The 15126-nt window shown below is 32.1% G+C and overlaps 1 protein-coding gene across 2 annotated transcripts; it reads left to right on the top strand.

Annotated features, from left to right (window-relative positions):
- The first annotated feature begins 5171 nt into the window (after positions 1-5171).
- LOC143914522 (trypsin-1-like) lies at positions 5172-14761 on the top strand. Of its 2 annotated transcripts, XM_077434782.1 has the most exons (10): positions 5172-5274; positions 6764-6917; positions 7044-7147; positions 9359-9491; positions 9566-9708; positions 10834-10952; positions 11060-11212; positions 11287-11416; positions 14165-14296; positions 14371-14761. In XM_077434782.1, the coding sequence occupies exons 2-10, from the start codon at positions 6839-6841 to the stop codon at positions 14539-14541; spliced, it is 1164 nt and encodes a 387-aa protein (XP_077290908.1). In that variant the 5' UTR covers positions 5172-5274; positions 6764-6838; the 3' UTR covers positions 14542-14761. The 2 variants fall into 2 exon arrangements, with proteins under 2 accessions (XP_077290908.1, XP_077290909.1); XM_077434783.1 differs by lacking the exon at positions 5172-5274 and having other exon boundaries at positions 6616-6917.
- The last annotated feature ends 365 nt before the right edge of the window (positions 14762-15126 follow it).

Here is a 15126-nt window from a genome sequence, read left to right as displayed (position 1 = left end):
GTTATCACTTTTGTAGATAGAAAAAAAAAGAACGAAGAGTTGAAAGCTTATGGCGTCCAATTGTAAGTTTTTGCATTGAAAAATATACGCAGCGGGATTTCGCACTTGGACGCTTTAAATTTGCAGCTCTTCAAGTAATGATCTCATTAATTAAAGTCTTTATTTATTGTCGTGTCTTGTTAATTTTATTGAGATAAGGTAAACCTTTGGTTTTTCCGTTCATTGTCGGGCAAAAACCATGTACGTATGTATATTGATAAGTAAATTATTGTTTTCTTTCATATGATCGTAAATGCGTTGTAATTAAAATGATGCATTTCATCGAATGAATTTAATAAATGTTTTAGTACTTAGACACTTTGATTTTGATCGGAATCTTCATACATACATACATACATGTGTTATGGAATTTAATAGATTTTTTTTAATGTCAACTAACGATGTACCATGTTGCGAGTACCTGAAAGTTTGAATTTATTTCTTTTATATTATCATTCCAATTATACAATAATTAAATAATTTTGTTTTATTATTACAAGTACTGTTACGATACAACTTAAATTGATTTTTAGTATTTTTTTAATGTCGGCTGTTTTTGTTTGTGCTAAGCTCGATGCAGTGTAGCCTCTTCTTGTGTGATACGACATGATGAAATCGGTAAAAGCGATCAGTTTCTCTTGTGCGTCTGTGATACATAATAAAGATTGAACAATTCTAAACATTGTATTTCGTTTTTACTTTTTATTGGATAATAATTATTTAAAAAACAATGTACGATTGTTTCTTTCATTACTGTGTTGAATTTCGATTGATAATATTTAAGAGGTTAAACTGTTTGCTGATTAAACTCAATCCCATCCTGTAGACGATGACTCGTTTGAATTCGGGATTTGTTTCAGGGGTCATTTCATCACTTGAGTCGTTAGGTTGACCTCGATTGTGTTCAATCTAGAGCATTTTACTCTGTAATAATTTATTTTTAAATGTTAATTTTAAACAGATTGTAATTTTCGTTCATTTGTTTTGTTACGAATCGATCTGTCACCTGTTTCAAATATTGTTATCGTCACTTATTTTTGTTTCATTAATAAATTATAAACAATAATTTTCTTTTATTTATTTACTAGTGGTTTTACCCGGCTTCGCTCGGTATTTCTAATATAAAATGCTTTAGAGGGCTGTACACCTGAAACCTTAATTTTGTTGCCGTTCCTTTCTTCGATATATGTACATATATATTGAGTGAATGTATATATTAAGTCAGCGGTTTCCAAACTGGGAGGCGCGGACTATTGCCAGGGAAGGCGCCAAAACTTTTTAATAAAATAATTTTCATAACATAATATCTACAAATAAATAAAACTTCATAACGTAGCTTAACAGTAAAAATTCAATGCTTGAATGTTTATTTTTGTTTTTCTTTCATTTTTATATACACATTTAATTAGCAACCTTTCTCGAAGAAAACCTCTCAATAATTTGATTGTTAAACTTGCCTATTTGGTTGAGATTTTTGGAAAATTGAGGGGTTTAAATAAGACGTGCGAATTCGCTTTATTGTCACGGATATTCCATTGGATCCGCATTGTTGAAGCGTGTGGAATTAATGGTCGACTTGGGTATCACTTTTGATCCTCAATTCACCTTTCACAACCACATCAAGACAGTCACTGACGTTTCCTTTCGTCGACTTGGATTTGTCTTGAGATATGCTAGATTATTCTCCAACCCCTTGTCTTCTCGCTTGCTTTTCAACTCGCTTGTTAGAAGTAAGCTTGAGTATAATGCGATTGTGTGGAATCCGCATGAAGTAAACTACTCTCTTATTATCGAAAAAGTGCAAAAAGCATTTCTTCGTTTTCTTTATAAGAAAGAGTATGGGTACTACCCATATCTCTATCCTACTCCTTTCCTTTTGGGCATGCTTGGGTACAATTCCCTTGAACTTCGTAGAAACTTCTCGTTAATTCGTTTCGTTCTCCAGCTTTTGCGTGGTAATACGTCATGCCCGTTGTTGCTGGAACAGTTGGGACTTTATGTCCCTAATAATTATGTGCGTGGTAGACATCATCATTTGATGGTTGTACCTGCTGCTCGCACAGTTCTTTTTCGAATGGCTCCTATTCCAAGAGCTATTCGACTTCTCAATGAAATCGTTGCTGCCGTCCCTGAATGTGATATTTTCCACCTTGGGGAGCGTAGATTATCGGATGTTATTTTAACATATTTATCTGGTAACCTGCGCTCATCATTACTTTCTTAATTTGAATGTGATGAATTAGTGGAATCTTAATCTACTCTCTTCCATTTGGGCCTCGCTGTGATTTTATTTTTTATTCATATTTTGTTAATTTATTTTACTTTTTATTTCTCCTTTGTACATTTTATGTACTATTTTATTTGTATTATTATTTTCCTTTTGTTACTTTTTATTATTTTTTTTTATTCTGCTTTCTAATTTTTCTGTTTTTTTTTTTACTTGTATTATCTTTGTTAAATGTAGGCCATTGTGGCGCATTAGGTTCTTCCTGTAATGCCACGATGGTCCAATAAAAAAAAAAAATCAATGCAGGGATCACAAATCCATCCACTTGTTCAAAAAGACAAAGTAAAAGCTTTCATTAAAAAGTTGAAGTTATGGAAATCAAATTTACAAAAGAATCAGTTGGATATGTTTTCACTTTCCAAAGATTTCTGGGCCACAGCCAATATTGAAGCAAGTCAAAATCTTTTTACTGAGCACTTGGATGGTTTAGTGCTGCATTTTTCCAATTATTTCAAAGACCTTGATTTCTCAAAGTTGTTGTGTATACAGAATCCATTTAACCACAATGAAGAAGACGAATTCGAACTGACAACCATCGAAAAAGAAAAATTGATAGAATTATCATGCGATAGATCACTAAAACAAAAGTTTCAAAATGAAACCATAATTAAATTTTGGATGAATCTTAGTGGAGAGTATGAATCTTTGTATTGCAAAGCAATGCAAGTCTTTTTACCGTTTGTAACGTCTTATTTATGCGAAACGGGCTTTTTGGCACTAGCTGCAATGAAAACCAAATATCGAGCCAGGTCAATAGTGGAAAAGGAGTTACGAGTGGCACTCTCCATATAGCCCCCAAGATTTGATAAACTTTGTGCCAATAAACAACAACATCATTCGCATTAAATTTTGATGTGTTAGATGTAGTTTAATATAATAATAAATATACGTGTTCGTATAAATTTATGTTATAGCAAAACCTTTTTATTATTCTGTCTATTGTAGTGTTCAGTATTTTTTTTTAAATAAAGGTTTATTATTTAAAACGTGTCTATATTATTATTATATATATATTAAAAAATAAAAGGTAGGGAGGCGCGGAAAAAAATTTTTTTTTAGGGAGGCGTAGTAGCATAAAGTTTGGAAACCGCTGTATTAAGTGAATGCGACAATATACAGTACTGTGCAGAGAAATCGCATCACTTTCAATTGTTCAATTTTTTTTAATTACATGAAACTATACACGAGTTTTTTTTGGTTTTATTATTTGATTTCAACTATTTAACATGTTTCACGATTAAAAAAAGATTATTTATATTTTTAAATTAAGGCGAGATACGAATTTTAAAAAAACATGCACAATAGGGCATTTCTCTTATATTATTATATTTTAGAGATATTATATTTTATTACAATCAATGTACACTCGTCATTACAGAGTGTACGAGAACGGTCAGACAACGTATACAATACGTTGAACGGTCAGACAACGTATACAGTATTGAAATAATAATCATAGAGACATCTATGGATTATTTTTAGATTTTGTGCACAATTATTATTACAATTTTTATACACATAATAAACACGAAATTATAGAGACATCTATAGATTTCAGATTTCTGTGCATAATTTTTACAAATTATACACAAAGATTTTGTGACAACAGGAAAATGATCTATTACAAATTTTCAGGAATCGTTTCAACAATGATCAGATAAAATTGGCAAACTCTTATAGAGAAACGATTGATTTGGAGTCACAAACCCCCAAATCTAACCAGCAGTTTTGGTGAATCGAACTAGTGATCGCAGTGGTGCTAAATATATACGCTACCATTAAGCCAAACTGCTGGCTTAATATATGTATATTGTTATATGTACTTCAAATGTCTCTAGCTAAAATAATATTACAATATATATTTTTCTATGAATTAAAATACATAGGCAATGGACATATGACAACAATAAATAGTAATATAATAATTACTAGACAATCCTCTTGCTTTTATGACGGCATCGATACCTGCCGGCACGACAATACGACTTTTTTTGTCGTCCGAAATTTCTTCAAACCATACATTTTCAACAGTTTTTTTAACTTATGATTTGCCCCAGGGTGTTGTTTTTATTCCCTTTCCTTTATAATAGCCCATAAATATTCGATAGGTTGTAAGTCGGGACTATTGTCTGGTAATTTTAGTGATGAACTATAGTGACCGTTAAATAAGCACGCTGGACTCTTTTCGTGGATGTAAAAAAGAGGCGATTTTATAGATGTTTGGCGGCTCCTAGCTCCTATGAAAAATAAATAATCAGAAAAATAAAACCACAGATGCATCCCAATGGTGAATATCCATAGCATATTAAAAAATAATTTCTCTAGTGCCATAATTGAGGAAGGGAGAAGTGTAATACGTTTGTATGGACAAGGCGCTGGTGTCCAGCGCTCTTAAACATGGCTAATCTAATACAAAACATTTTATAAAATTTATTTGAATAGTTTTATTTTATTTAAATTTATTCGAATATACATGTGACATCATTTGTTTCAAATAATACGCGGGCTATAATAACATTATAGAAATGTTATAATAACATTATAACATTTCTCTGATCGGTGCGTTTTATAATCATATAAGAAAAAAATTAAATTAATTTAAAAAAAATAATTAATATTTTTCAAGCACGGATTATCCGCAAACCGAATTATCTGCGCCCGGATAATTGAGAGTTTACTGTATTAGAAAAATACCTAAAGTTGGTTGCTATTTTTAAAATAATTGAATAAGAAAATATGGTATAACAGGTACGATTTCCGACATGGGGCCCTCGAGTAGTCCGGGCCCTGGTACTTTACCCCGGTCCCCCCCCCCTCTCGTTGGCCCTGCATATACGCATAGCTCAGTGGTTAGCATAAGGGTTTCTGGACTTGACTCGACCCGGACTCGAACACGCTGGGTAATGATATCAAACCCGGATCCAGGACTTGGGTTTAAAAACTTCCGGGTATGGGTACATAGAATTTCAAGTAAATAATATTTATAAAATGCAAAATGCATTATTAAATTTAAACTTTGTTCATTCTAATGAATAGTTTCCTAAATTAAGTTTAGGAAGTCAATTCCATAATATATATGTATCTGCGATAACGCTCGCCGCATTTTGATAGTAATTTCGATGCGATATACCAGCGGTTCCCAACCTTTTTTGACTCACGTACCACTTGGTAGTACATAGCGCTAAATTGTACCACCATAAAAAAATGATTGTATTTCATGAAATTTGCATGGTAAGGCATGTGAAAACACATACAATATGTATGTATATCTGTTTGGTAAGAAATTTTGTGGAAAAAAGTTATTTGCGGGGTCACAATTATAATATGCTCAAAGTTTAATATATTTATCTACTATTTTGTCATACTTCTATGATTGATAAATGGTTTTAATAAAAACCATTTATGGCTAATAAGCTCTATGTCAGAAAGCTGTTCATATTCTTCACTAATACCTAGCCAAAAATGAATAATCTTATTTATTTCGAATTCAGTTTTTAAATGCTATAATTTGAAAGTTCAATCAAGTTCTATTTTTCCTTGGTAGCTGTCCGAAAATGTTCATTAACAAAGGGGTTTGAAATCCAATTGTTTGCTTCTTAAGGTTTGGGGAAGAACTGCGTAAAAGACGATTTCATCCCTATTAAATGCTCAATTATTTTTTCACGTATATCCCGAGACATACTATTCTTGTTTTCAGATAAGAAATTATGTAAAGTTTCAAATACTTCAGTTTGATCATTTTAGATACATAGATTCCAAAATGTAATTTTCTAATCATACTTTCAATTTTATCTGCAACATATTCAAGTTATTTATTTATTGGAACGCTAACGCGGTAAATTTAAAAATGCACCCCAAAATCCATGCCGGATCTGAGGAAAACCTATCGATTGCCAGATTTCCGATCATCAACTATGCATATAAACGTCGACGATGACTAATTATGATAATGTTCATTAATTATATAAAAAATATTCCTATTTTTATGATTCATCTTAGTGAGTGCAGATTTTGAATAAATGTATGTATATAATTTCGAGTATACAAATCGAGTAAACTTTTGAGACTTGTTACTATTATTTTTTTATAAAATAATGAATAAATATAGGTACTGTATAGCGCGCTTTATGCAAGGTGCAGGTAGACGCGCGTTCCAAGAACTGTCTAGACCCCCACACTGTCAAAACATTTGTGAGAAAAAATTAAAATATGATTGATGGATCCTATTATTTTGTGATGATACGATTTTTTTCAACGAACTATTTGATGACAGTTAAAATGAATAAAATACTTTGGGAGAAGAACTGACCAAGACTTAAAGTCAGTTGTCAGTTGTCACTTATATTTTTGGTTTCCATGGTGAACATACATACAAGAATTAAATAAATGAAAAGTTTTCATTACGCACTTTTATAAATTTTTCATCAATTTGAGAAGCGGAGTGTTCTCAGAAGATATTCAGGTCAGAGGTGACAATATTAATACCCAACTGTTGCATTTACCCAAGACAACATGGGGTGGACTACACACAATTTTGTTGCAGCGATTCTCGTACTCTCCTTATTTACCCACATCAATTCTCAAGACCCAGGTGCGTGAATTCATAAAATGCAAGGAATAAATATAATTAATAAAATTCAGTGTACCAATCAAATTATATTATATTTGAAAATGTTTACATATATATATTTTTAATGATTCTAAATATTTAACGCAGGTGACTATTGCACGCTGGATGATGATTCTCTTGGTGGGTGCACACCTTTATTACAATGTGCATCATTTTTGACAAATTTGAGAACGAAACGGATAAACCCGAAGGTCTGTATTACAACTTAATATACATATATAGCCAGCAGTATGGCTTAATGGTAGCGTGTATGTTTAGCACCAAGTGATCAGTGGATTCGATCCGCCATACTACTGGTTTGATTTGAGGGTATTTGTGACTCCAAATCGATCGTTTCTTATCAGAATTTGCCAATTTTGTCTGATCATTGTTGAAACGGTTCCTCAAAATTGGCAAAAATTCACCTTTCCCGTTGTTACAAATCTTCTGTATTTATTGTGTGTATAATGTGTAAAAATTATGTACAAAATCTAAATCAATAGATGTATCAATGGATTAATTCTGTAATTAATTATTAATTAATTATTATTTCGTATTCTTCAACTTCTGGAAATACAGTGAGTTATGTAATAATAAAATGCTGCATTGTTTGTAATTAATTGTCCAGGAAGGCGCATTGAGGTTTTCCTGTCAAGCCTTACTGGTATATACATATCTATCTAAAAATAAAAATAAATATTTACATATGATATGATTTGTATGTATTATACATACGTGGTGTACATATGTATATTCAGGGTCAAGCTTAAAGTAATAACAAAAATTGCCATTTTAAAGTGGTAAAATGATCAAAAATATAAATTTGTGTACACGGAAGTAAGTATTTCATTATGTTTTTGATGTTTATGTGTAATTATTGAAATATGTATATATTAAGTATTTACAATCATATTAATTGACAAGATATGAATGAATTTTTATCATGAAATGAACGATTTAATGAATACACGTTAATAAATATTTATATATAACGTATTTTTTATACAAGCACAAACGCAAAAATTTTATTATTATATCTCGAAATGAAATATACATGTGTCATAAAGTAGAGACACGTATTTTGGGCACTTTGCTATTAGTGCTTGATTGATGCTAAAATTTGGAATAGATGCTAATACATAGATGTTAAATTCGTAAAATATGCGAATAGATGCTAAAATAACAAACAAAAGTGAAATTTGCATAAAATTAATAGAAAATTTAAAAGGGTCTTCCCTATCCCTTTGCCCATTTATTATGTGAAGAAATTGAGGGGATAAAACAGAGCTTGCAGTTTACCATAGACGGTGTTTTTCCTGTCGAAGCCAAGCAACTGATTTTGTCAACTACTGTAAACAAAAGAAGATAGTTGGAGCTGTGTATCCAAAAGGCTGCTCAAAAAAGCGTCTTAAAACTAGACTCGCACTCAAGACTAAATGAGACAAATCTATTCCTCCGAACATTGATTAAACTATTCAATCCATCTGTGGCAGGTTCAAAATCTAATATTAATGTTAAAGAAACAGTTTTGTTATTTAGAAACCTGCCATTGTTTAATGTATTAACAGAGGCTCAATGTTTGGAAGGATATCAGCACTTTTTAGACAATTAATAGAGAATATAAAAAGTGAATCCACGCCGGATATATTGCTATTATTGATGACAACAAAAATTAAATATGAAGAGTTTGGTTGTGCCGCTTTAAAATCTATTTGGTGTCCCGTCAACAGTGTGGATGCTGAAAGGTATTTTAGTAAATACAATATAATTGTTACCAATCGTCGCACGAATCTCAAAAAGGAATCTGTAGAAATATGCTCCATGTTAAGTTTTAATCAATTTTAATTGGTATTATATTTTTATATTCATCTTTTTTTTATTGTAATTTTAATTTCAAAATATTTTTGAATTTTTCTATTATTTTTTAATGGTTGCATTGCATTGATGTATAATACACATAGATGGGCCCTGACGTGTGATTTTGGTCGGAGATCTTGTCGTCACTAACTGAGGGGTGCGGGGGGTTTAACTAGCGGGGAAGTTGGGAAAAAAAAGGTTTTTTTTCCCTACGACGCAGCGGTCGGCGTTTTTTTCACTTCCCCGCTAGTTAAACCCCCCGCACCCCTCAGTTAGTGACGACAAGATCTCCGCATATCTATCGACAAGATCTCCGCAATCGAACTTTCCTACTTAGAAGCCAACTACCTACTGAGAGAAAGTGTGCGTGCGCCATATATTTTGCATGCGCCAAAAGGGAGACCAGTATAAAGCGTGAGGGCGGATCTATGTATTATACATCTATGCCTAAAACGCTAAAATGCAAAACGAAAATGCTAAAATTGACAAAAATAGATGCCCAAAATACGGGTCTCTAGTCATAAGGCACTTTCATAATAACCATTTCAAATGTAGTTTGATTTTAGTTGTGTGGAAAATTTAACGGTAAAACTTATGTGTGTTGTGCTGGAAAACAACCGAAGACCTCCACTGTGGCTACGTGTGCATATCCATCAGAAGCCATCATTGTCAATCGGACCAATCAAAAATCTTGGAACAGTGAGTGGAAAACCAAACTATTATGCACTATTTGTATCTGATTTATTTTCGAAACGGTAATTTTGTCATTTTAGAATGCATTGACTTGGCAGACTCGGTGTTTCCTTGCATTTCCGTTGGTGGTGGTACTCAAATACGAAGAAGTACATGTAAACATACAGCTGCTGAGTTAATTCTCGGAGGTACTGAGGCAAAGCCAAATGAGTTTCCACACATGGTAATTGTTTATCTATTTCATAGAGTTTTGAAAAGAAAAGTCTTAAGTGTTTCCCTCTCCCTCTCCCTCAAAAAGTCAAGTTCTTTGGTTACGAGTGAGTCTTTTTATATCTGCAGTATACTCTCGATTATCTGGGTGCAGATTATCCGTGTTTGAAAAATATTAATTATTTTTTTTAGATTAATCAAATTTTGTTCTTATATGATAATGAGATGCGCTGATTGATTGCGACCGTAAACATGCGTGTTATTTGAAACAAATTATGTCACACAGAAATGATTTTCGTTCCCTTTTTAAATGTCTTTTACTATTGCGCCAATTCTTTCAGCCGCTTTTAATCATCGAAGAAGTAACAAGTGCGTGTATTCAGAGCAGATTTTTTCGTAACATATGTATGCAGCAGCAGCATAGCTCGGACGTTAAGCTTCTGCTTACCGTCAAGAAGGTGCCGGGTTCAATCCCTGAATGAAAATGAACTGTAAAAATCGCGGATTTTTTTAAACGCTCATATCTCGTAAACGATCACCCACCAACAAAAATCAATATCATATTCGAATTCAGTGGGTCAAACTTAGTAAAGATTGGCTAGTCTCCGCTCTGGTATTTTTTTTTGTTGCTCAGTGTTATTATCAATTACAGGTGACCATTCGTATGTATTTTTCTAGTACAGTACTGGTTTTTTGGGGACCTCCAATAATTTTAAAACGTTTGCTAATCGATGATAATAATTTTAACCAGTTCTGTATATAATTTTATAGACCATTGAAGAAAATGAATTACTTCTTTATTGTTCGTTTTTAATAATGGAAGTATTATGAAATATATATATTTTTTTTAGTATCCTTGTTTTGAATTCGAAAAAAATGGTCACCTTATTTTAAATGTAAGAGAAACAAACATGTATATTGAATACAATTATTAATCACTAAAAACAGTGTATATTGAAAGTGTTTAATGATTAATAATTGTAATTTTATATGGGGACTTCGAAGGGAGAAAATTGTCGCTTAAACTTTAATGGACAAATTTTCACTCAAGATTTGCATTACTTTAAGGCTTAAAGTAATGATAAAATACACCATTGTGAGATAAAAAAACCGTGGTAATAATTTTAAATGACTTCAGGCACTTCTTGGCTTTGATAATACAGAGTTTAACAAAATTGATTGGGACTGTGGTGGTACTTTGATCAGTGAGCAGTGGGTCATGACAGCTGCACATTGCATGTTTAACAAAATTACTAAGTATTTCTTTATTAAATACATTTATACATTTAAATTTTTTAAATATATATTGCACATATGTATGTATGTATATTTGAAAATCTACATTAACGCGAATTCTGTTTTAGATTAAATGTAAAATACGTTAGATTGGGAGGTGAAGATGTGAATGTCGAACCTAGCCCAGAATTTTTATTCAATGTAATAGAAAGAGTGAAGCATCCTAATTATACGATTGCGAAAATATATAATGACATAGCTCTGCTGAAATTAGACAGGCCGCAAGTTTGATTGCATATCGTTAATAATATAACGTATGGAGAACATAACAATTGATCTCATTTTACTATTTTAGGATTGTATACAGCTACAAGATTCGCCCTGCTTGCCTTCACGTAGGTAATGAAGTAATCAAAAACAAAGCTATTGCTACTGGATGGGGAACAATGGAAGACCTTCAAACCAAGAGTAACAAACTGCTCAAAGTATGATAATATTTTATATTTTATTATATGTATGTCACAGTGAAATTATAATTTCAATGACGTTTCAGTGAAATCATAACCAGTTACATTTTTCACATCAGTGAAATTATAATTTTTGACAGTTGGATGATAGTGCGTCGCCGATACGAGTCGCGCCACTCCAAGTCCGAACCCTGCTCCTCTCCATCCCCACTCCGATGCCAAACACATGCTCACACGCTCTGCCCACAACCCCACTCTTGTCCATTCCCACTATTCTTATGGTCCACTATCTGTTTCGATTTGGATTTTTTGATACAGAATGTGTGTGACGGGATTCGAAAGCAAACACATCATAATATCTTAGCAGCCACTACTTATTAATTTTAGGTTAGGTTAAGTTAGGGTTGGTTTTATTTATTTAAGATTAGGTTGTTAGGGTTGGCAGTACGTTGTAATAAGAATCACAAATTCACTGACATCGAAAAGCACATTTGTAATTCTATTGTTATGTATATTCGTACTCACTTCTTGTGTCAGTGAAATTATAATTTCACTGACAACAGTTTCACTGTAAAATGTATAATACATACACATATACGTAATATTAATGTTGATGTAATATATGTACTCGTATTTTACATGGGTTTAATGGTGCTTACGGACTAAACCAACGACGATTTTGGGCCAACTTTTTAACCAGCAGTAGCGTACAAAATATAGAAATAAAAATTAAATTTTAAAATTGAAATTAAATATCAAAATCAAGCTAAAGAGCGAGATTGAGCTAAAATTAGATCATCGTTGATGTTTTGAATTACAACAATGTTTTGAATTACGACGATACGCATTTAAAACCAGAGAAATATTATAATTTCTCTGCTTACGAGCGAAAAAAAATATTGTTGAAGTCGTCACGAGATGTTACTGTATTTCCACGTGGATGATCGATAAAAAAAAAAACAATTCATAAAAAAACGCGGTGTCGGATGTCGGTGATTTGTCAAAGAGTTTTTTTTCTTTCGTCAAAATAAAATTAATAATCACACATTATCCGATAAATTTTACCTCTGAAATGATTTAATTACTTGATTTATTTCGACGAGAGAAACAATTGAAGAATAAAAAAATCCGTTTGATGTGACCGACAACACCCTGGGTTAGCAAAAATCGTTGGATCACCCATACTAATACATGATATATTCTCAGTAACTGCGCATTACGGGGAAGTAAAAATAATAATTCTTTGATTTTTTTTCGATCTTAGTGCGAATCTTCGTAAGTCAAAACATCTTCGACAAACAAAAGTCGAGGATTACCTGTATGTGATTGTTGATGATCTAATTTTAGGTCAATCTCGAAAATTTATTTAAATTGTGCATGTTCTGTTTTAACTTTCAATATTTAATTTTAATTTTAATATAATGATTATAATTTTATTTTGATACTTGAATTTAATTTTTATATAATAATAATAGTTTTAATTTTGATATTTAATTTCAATTTTTAAATTTAATTTTTATTTCGATATTTTGTACGCTACTGGTTTTAAAAGTTGGCCTGTGGGCCGTTCGTTGGCTTGGTGCGTACGCACCATTAGGCGACGCTTTGATGCTTTTACATTCGGAGGCATTCTGTCTTGGTATGTATACTCACTTCTTGTCAAGTTCATTACTAGAACAAAATTATATTTCATATTATATTATATTCAATTTTATTTAAATAAAATTTAAAAGCAGATTTTCATATACCCCGATGCACATAAAAATTAAACAAAATTTATCTAAATCTAAATTAAAAACAAATACAAATGTACAACTAATGACTAGATGTAAAATAAAATTGTAAAAAAATAGCATATATGTATGTACATACATAATTCAATAAAAGTTTATAGAGATTTCCAAAGTTTTGCCCAATTCTCATCTGGCAAATTATCTAAATTCCTTTTCTTAGTGTTATGGTATGTGGCCGAATGACTTCCTCTGAATATCCACTGATGGACATATTTTGAAGAATCGAAAAGTGTCGAAGGTTGTCCGACGAGTTTCATGAACAGAAGTGACGAAACTTATAATAAAGTTTTAATTTTGATATTTAATTTCAATTTTTAAATTTAATTTTTATTTCGATATTTTGTACGCTACTGGTTTTAAAAGTTGGCCTGTGGGCCGTTCGTTGGCTTGGTGCGTACGCACCATTAAACGAGGGACGTATAAATTTTTTTAGCTCGGAAATATCTGAAATTTTGTTCTCTTGATCAGTGACGTCCCGAGACGGAATGTTTTTTTCATAATTATAATAATATAACAGATTGATGTTTTGAATAGTATTTTTAAACCATAATTTTATTCGGAGACACAAATATCAATAATCACTCTCTTGCCGCCATTTTGTGGGTGAAAAATCAAAATGAATAACACCAGTCGTTGAAAAAATTATACAATAAAATAAACAATGAAATTTATACACCTGAAAATTACAAATTACAATATATGAATTACTTAAAATTATAGCGTTTTTCTAACATCGATTGAAATAAATTTAAAAGCGCAACGAGAACAAGATTCATTCCGAGAAAAATATGTATTTTTTACTAATTTTATTAAAAATAAATTTTAATCTGCCATAATTTGCCGCCCGTAGGAAATTACTTAGCTGCCTATGCCTTCGGGACGTCACTGGTCCTGATAGTGATTGAAGTGCAACTAAAACAAAATTATGTACCGTTATATTTGTATCGTAATCAATACAATACTTTGATTGTAGGTTACACTGGATAAATTCTCAATAGAAGAATGTCGTAGGAAATTTTCTGAAGGTAGGAAGTCACCTCAAGGAATCGTCGACGAATCTCAAATATGCTATGGAAGCCATACGGAAGTAAAAGATGCTTGCCAGGTAGGTTTATTAAAAGAAATCGATATTAATTTGATATTGTTTCGTTATCGGTTGTAATTTTTATTTATTCACAGGGTGATTCTGGCGGTCCACTTCAAATCTACAATAATGGAGTACATTGCACGTACAATGTCATTGGAATTACATCGATGGGAAAACAGTGTGGACTTATTGGCGTACCTGGAGTATACACACGAGTTTCATATTATGTACCCTGGATTGAGAGCGTTGTGTGGCCTAATTAAAACTATACTCGAGCCAGTGGCGGACTCTATTTCTAATGGGGGGCAGAGCCTTCTGATCCTTCCCCGGTTGCTATTTAAAACTTAAATGAAATGCATCTAATATTTTTTTCAATAAATATAATATTTTTCATAATCACATATTCGTAAATTTTTTGTTATTATTTTGTACCGAATCTAACAGAATTAGTCAAGTAAAAATATATATGAGAACCTATAATGCAAATTTTATAAGATACTAGCTGAACCCCGCACGCGTTGCAATGCCACAATAACGCATGCAATTCCCGTTCCCGTTCCTGTTCCCGTTCCCGGTCCCATATGTCGGAAAAACGCAGGCAGCCAACACGTTGGTTGCGACGCGAAATTATAGCGTTGCAATGCCACTCATTCCCGTTTTCCCCGTTTTTTTTTCACAGTTATTTTCCCGGACATGCATACAACAAATTCTGAAAGTTCCATCGTAATCGGTTCAGTGGTTTAGGAGCCTATTCGAGACAAATACACACAGACATTCATTTTTATATATGTATATAGATAATAGATAGAAGATAGAAGTGTGAAAAAGATAAAGTTATAGGCGTATAA

The sequence above is a fragment of the Arctopsyche grandis genome, chromosome 7, assembly GCF_051622035.1.
Source record: "Arctopsyche grandis isolate Sample6627 chromosome 7, ASM5162203v2, whole genome shotgun sequence".
Lineage (NCBI taxonomy): Eukaryota > Metazoa > Arthropoda > Insecta > Trichoptera > Hydropsychidae > Arctopsyche > Arctopsyche grandis.
The sequence above is the reverse complement of the archived record's forward strand: the minus strand, read 5'-3'. Positions and strand labels throughout refer to the sequence as shown.

Excerpts from the sequence above, each read along its gene's own strand:
- LOC143914522 (XM_077434782.1), top strand. The coding sequence starts at position 6,839 with ATGGGGTGGACTACACACAATTTTGTTGCAGCGATTCTCGTACTCTCC. Across the intron at positions 6,918-7,043 it reads CATCAATTCTCAAGACCCAG|GTGACTATTGCACGCTGGAT; the intron begins GTGCGTGAATTC and ends TATTTAACGCAG. Across the intron at positions 9,709-10,833 it reads CAAATGAGTTTCCACACATG|GCACTTCTTGGCTTTGATAA; the intron begins GTAATTGTTTAT and ends AAATGACTTCAG.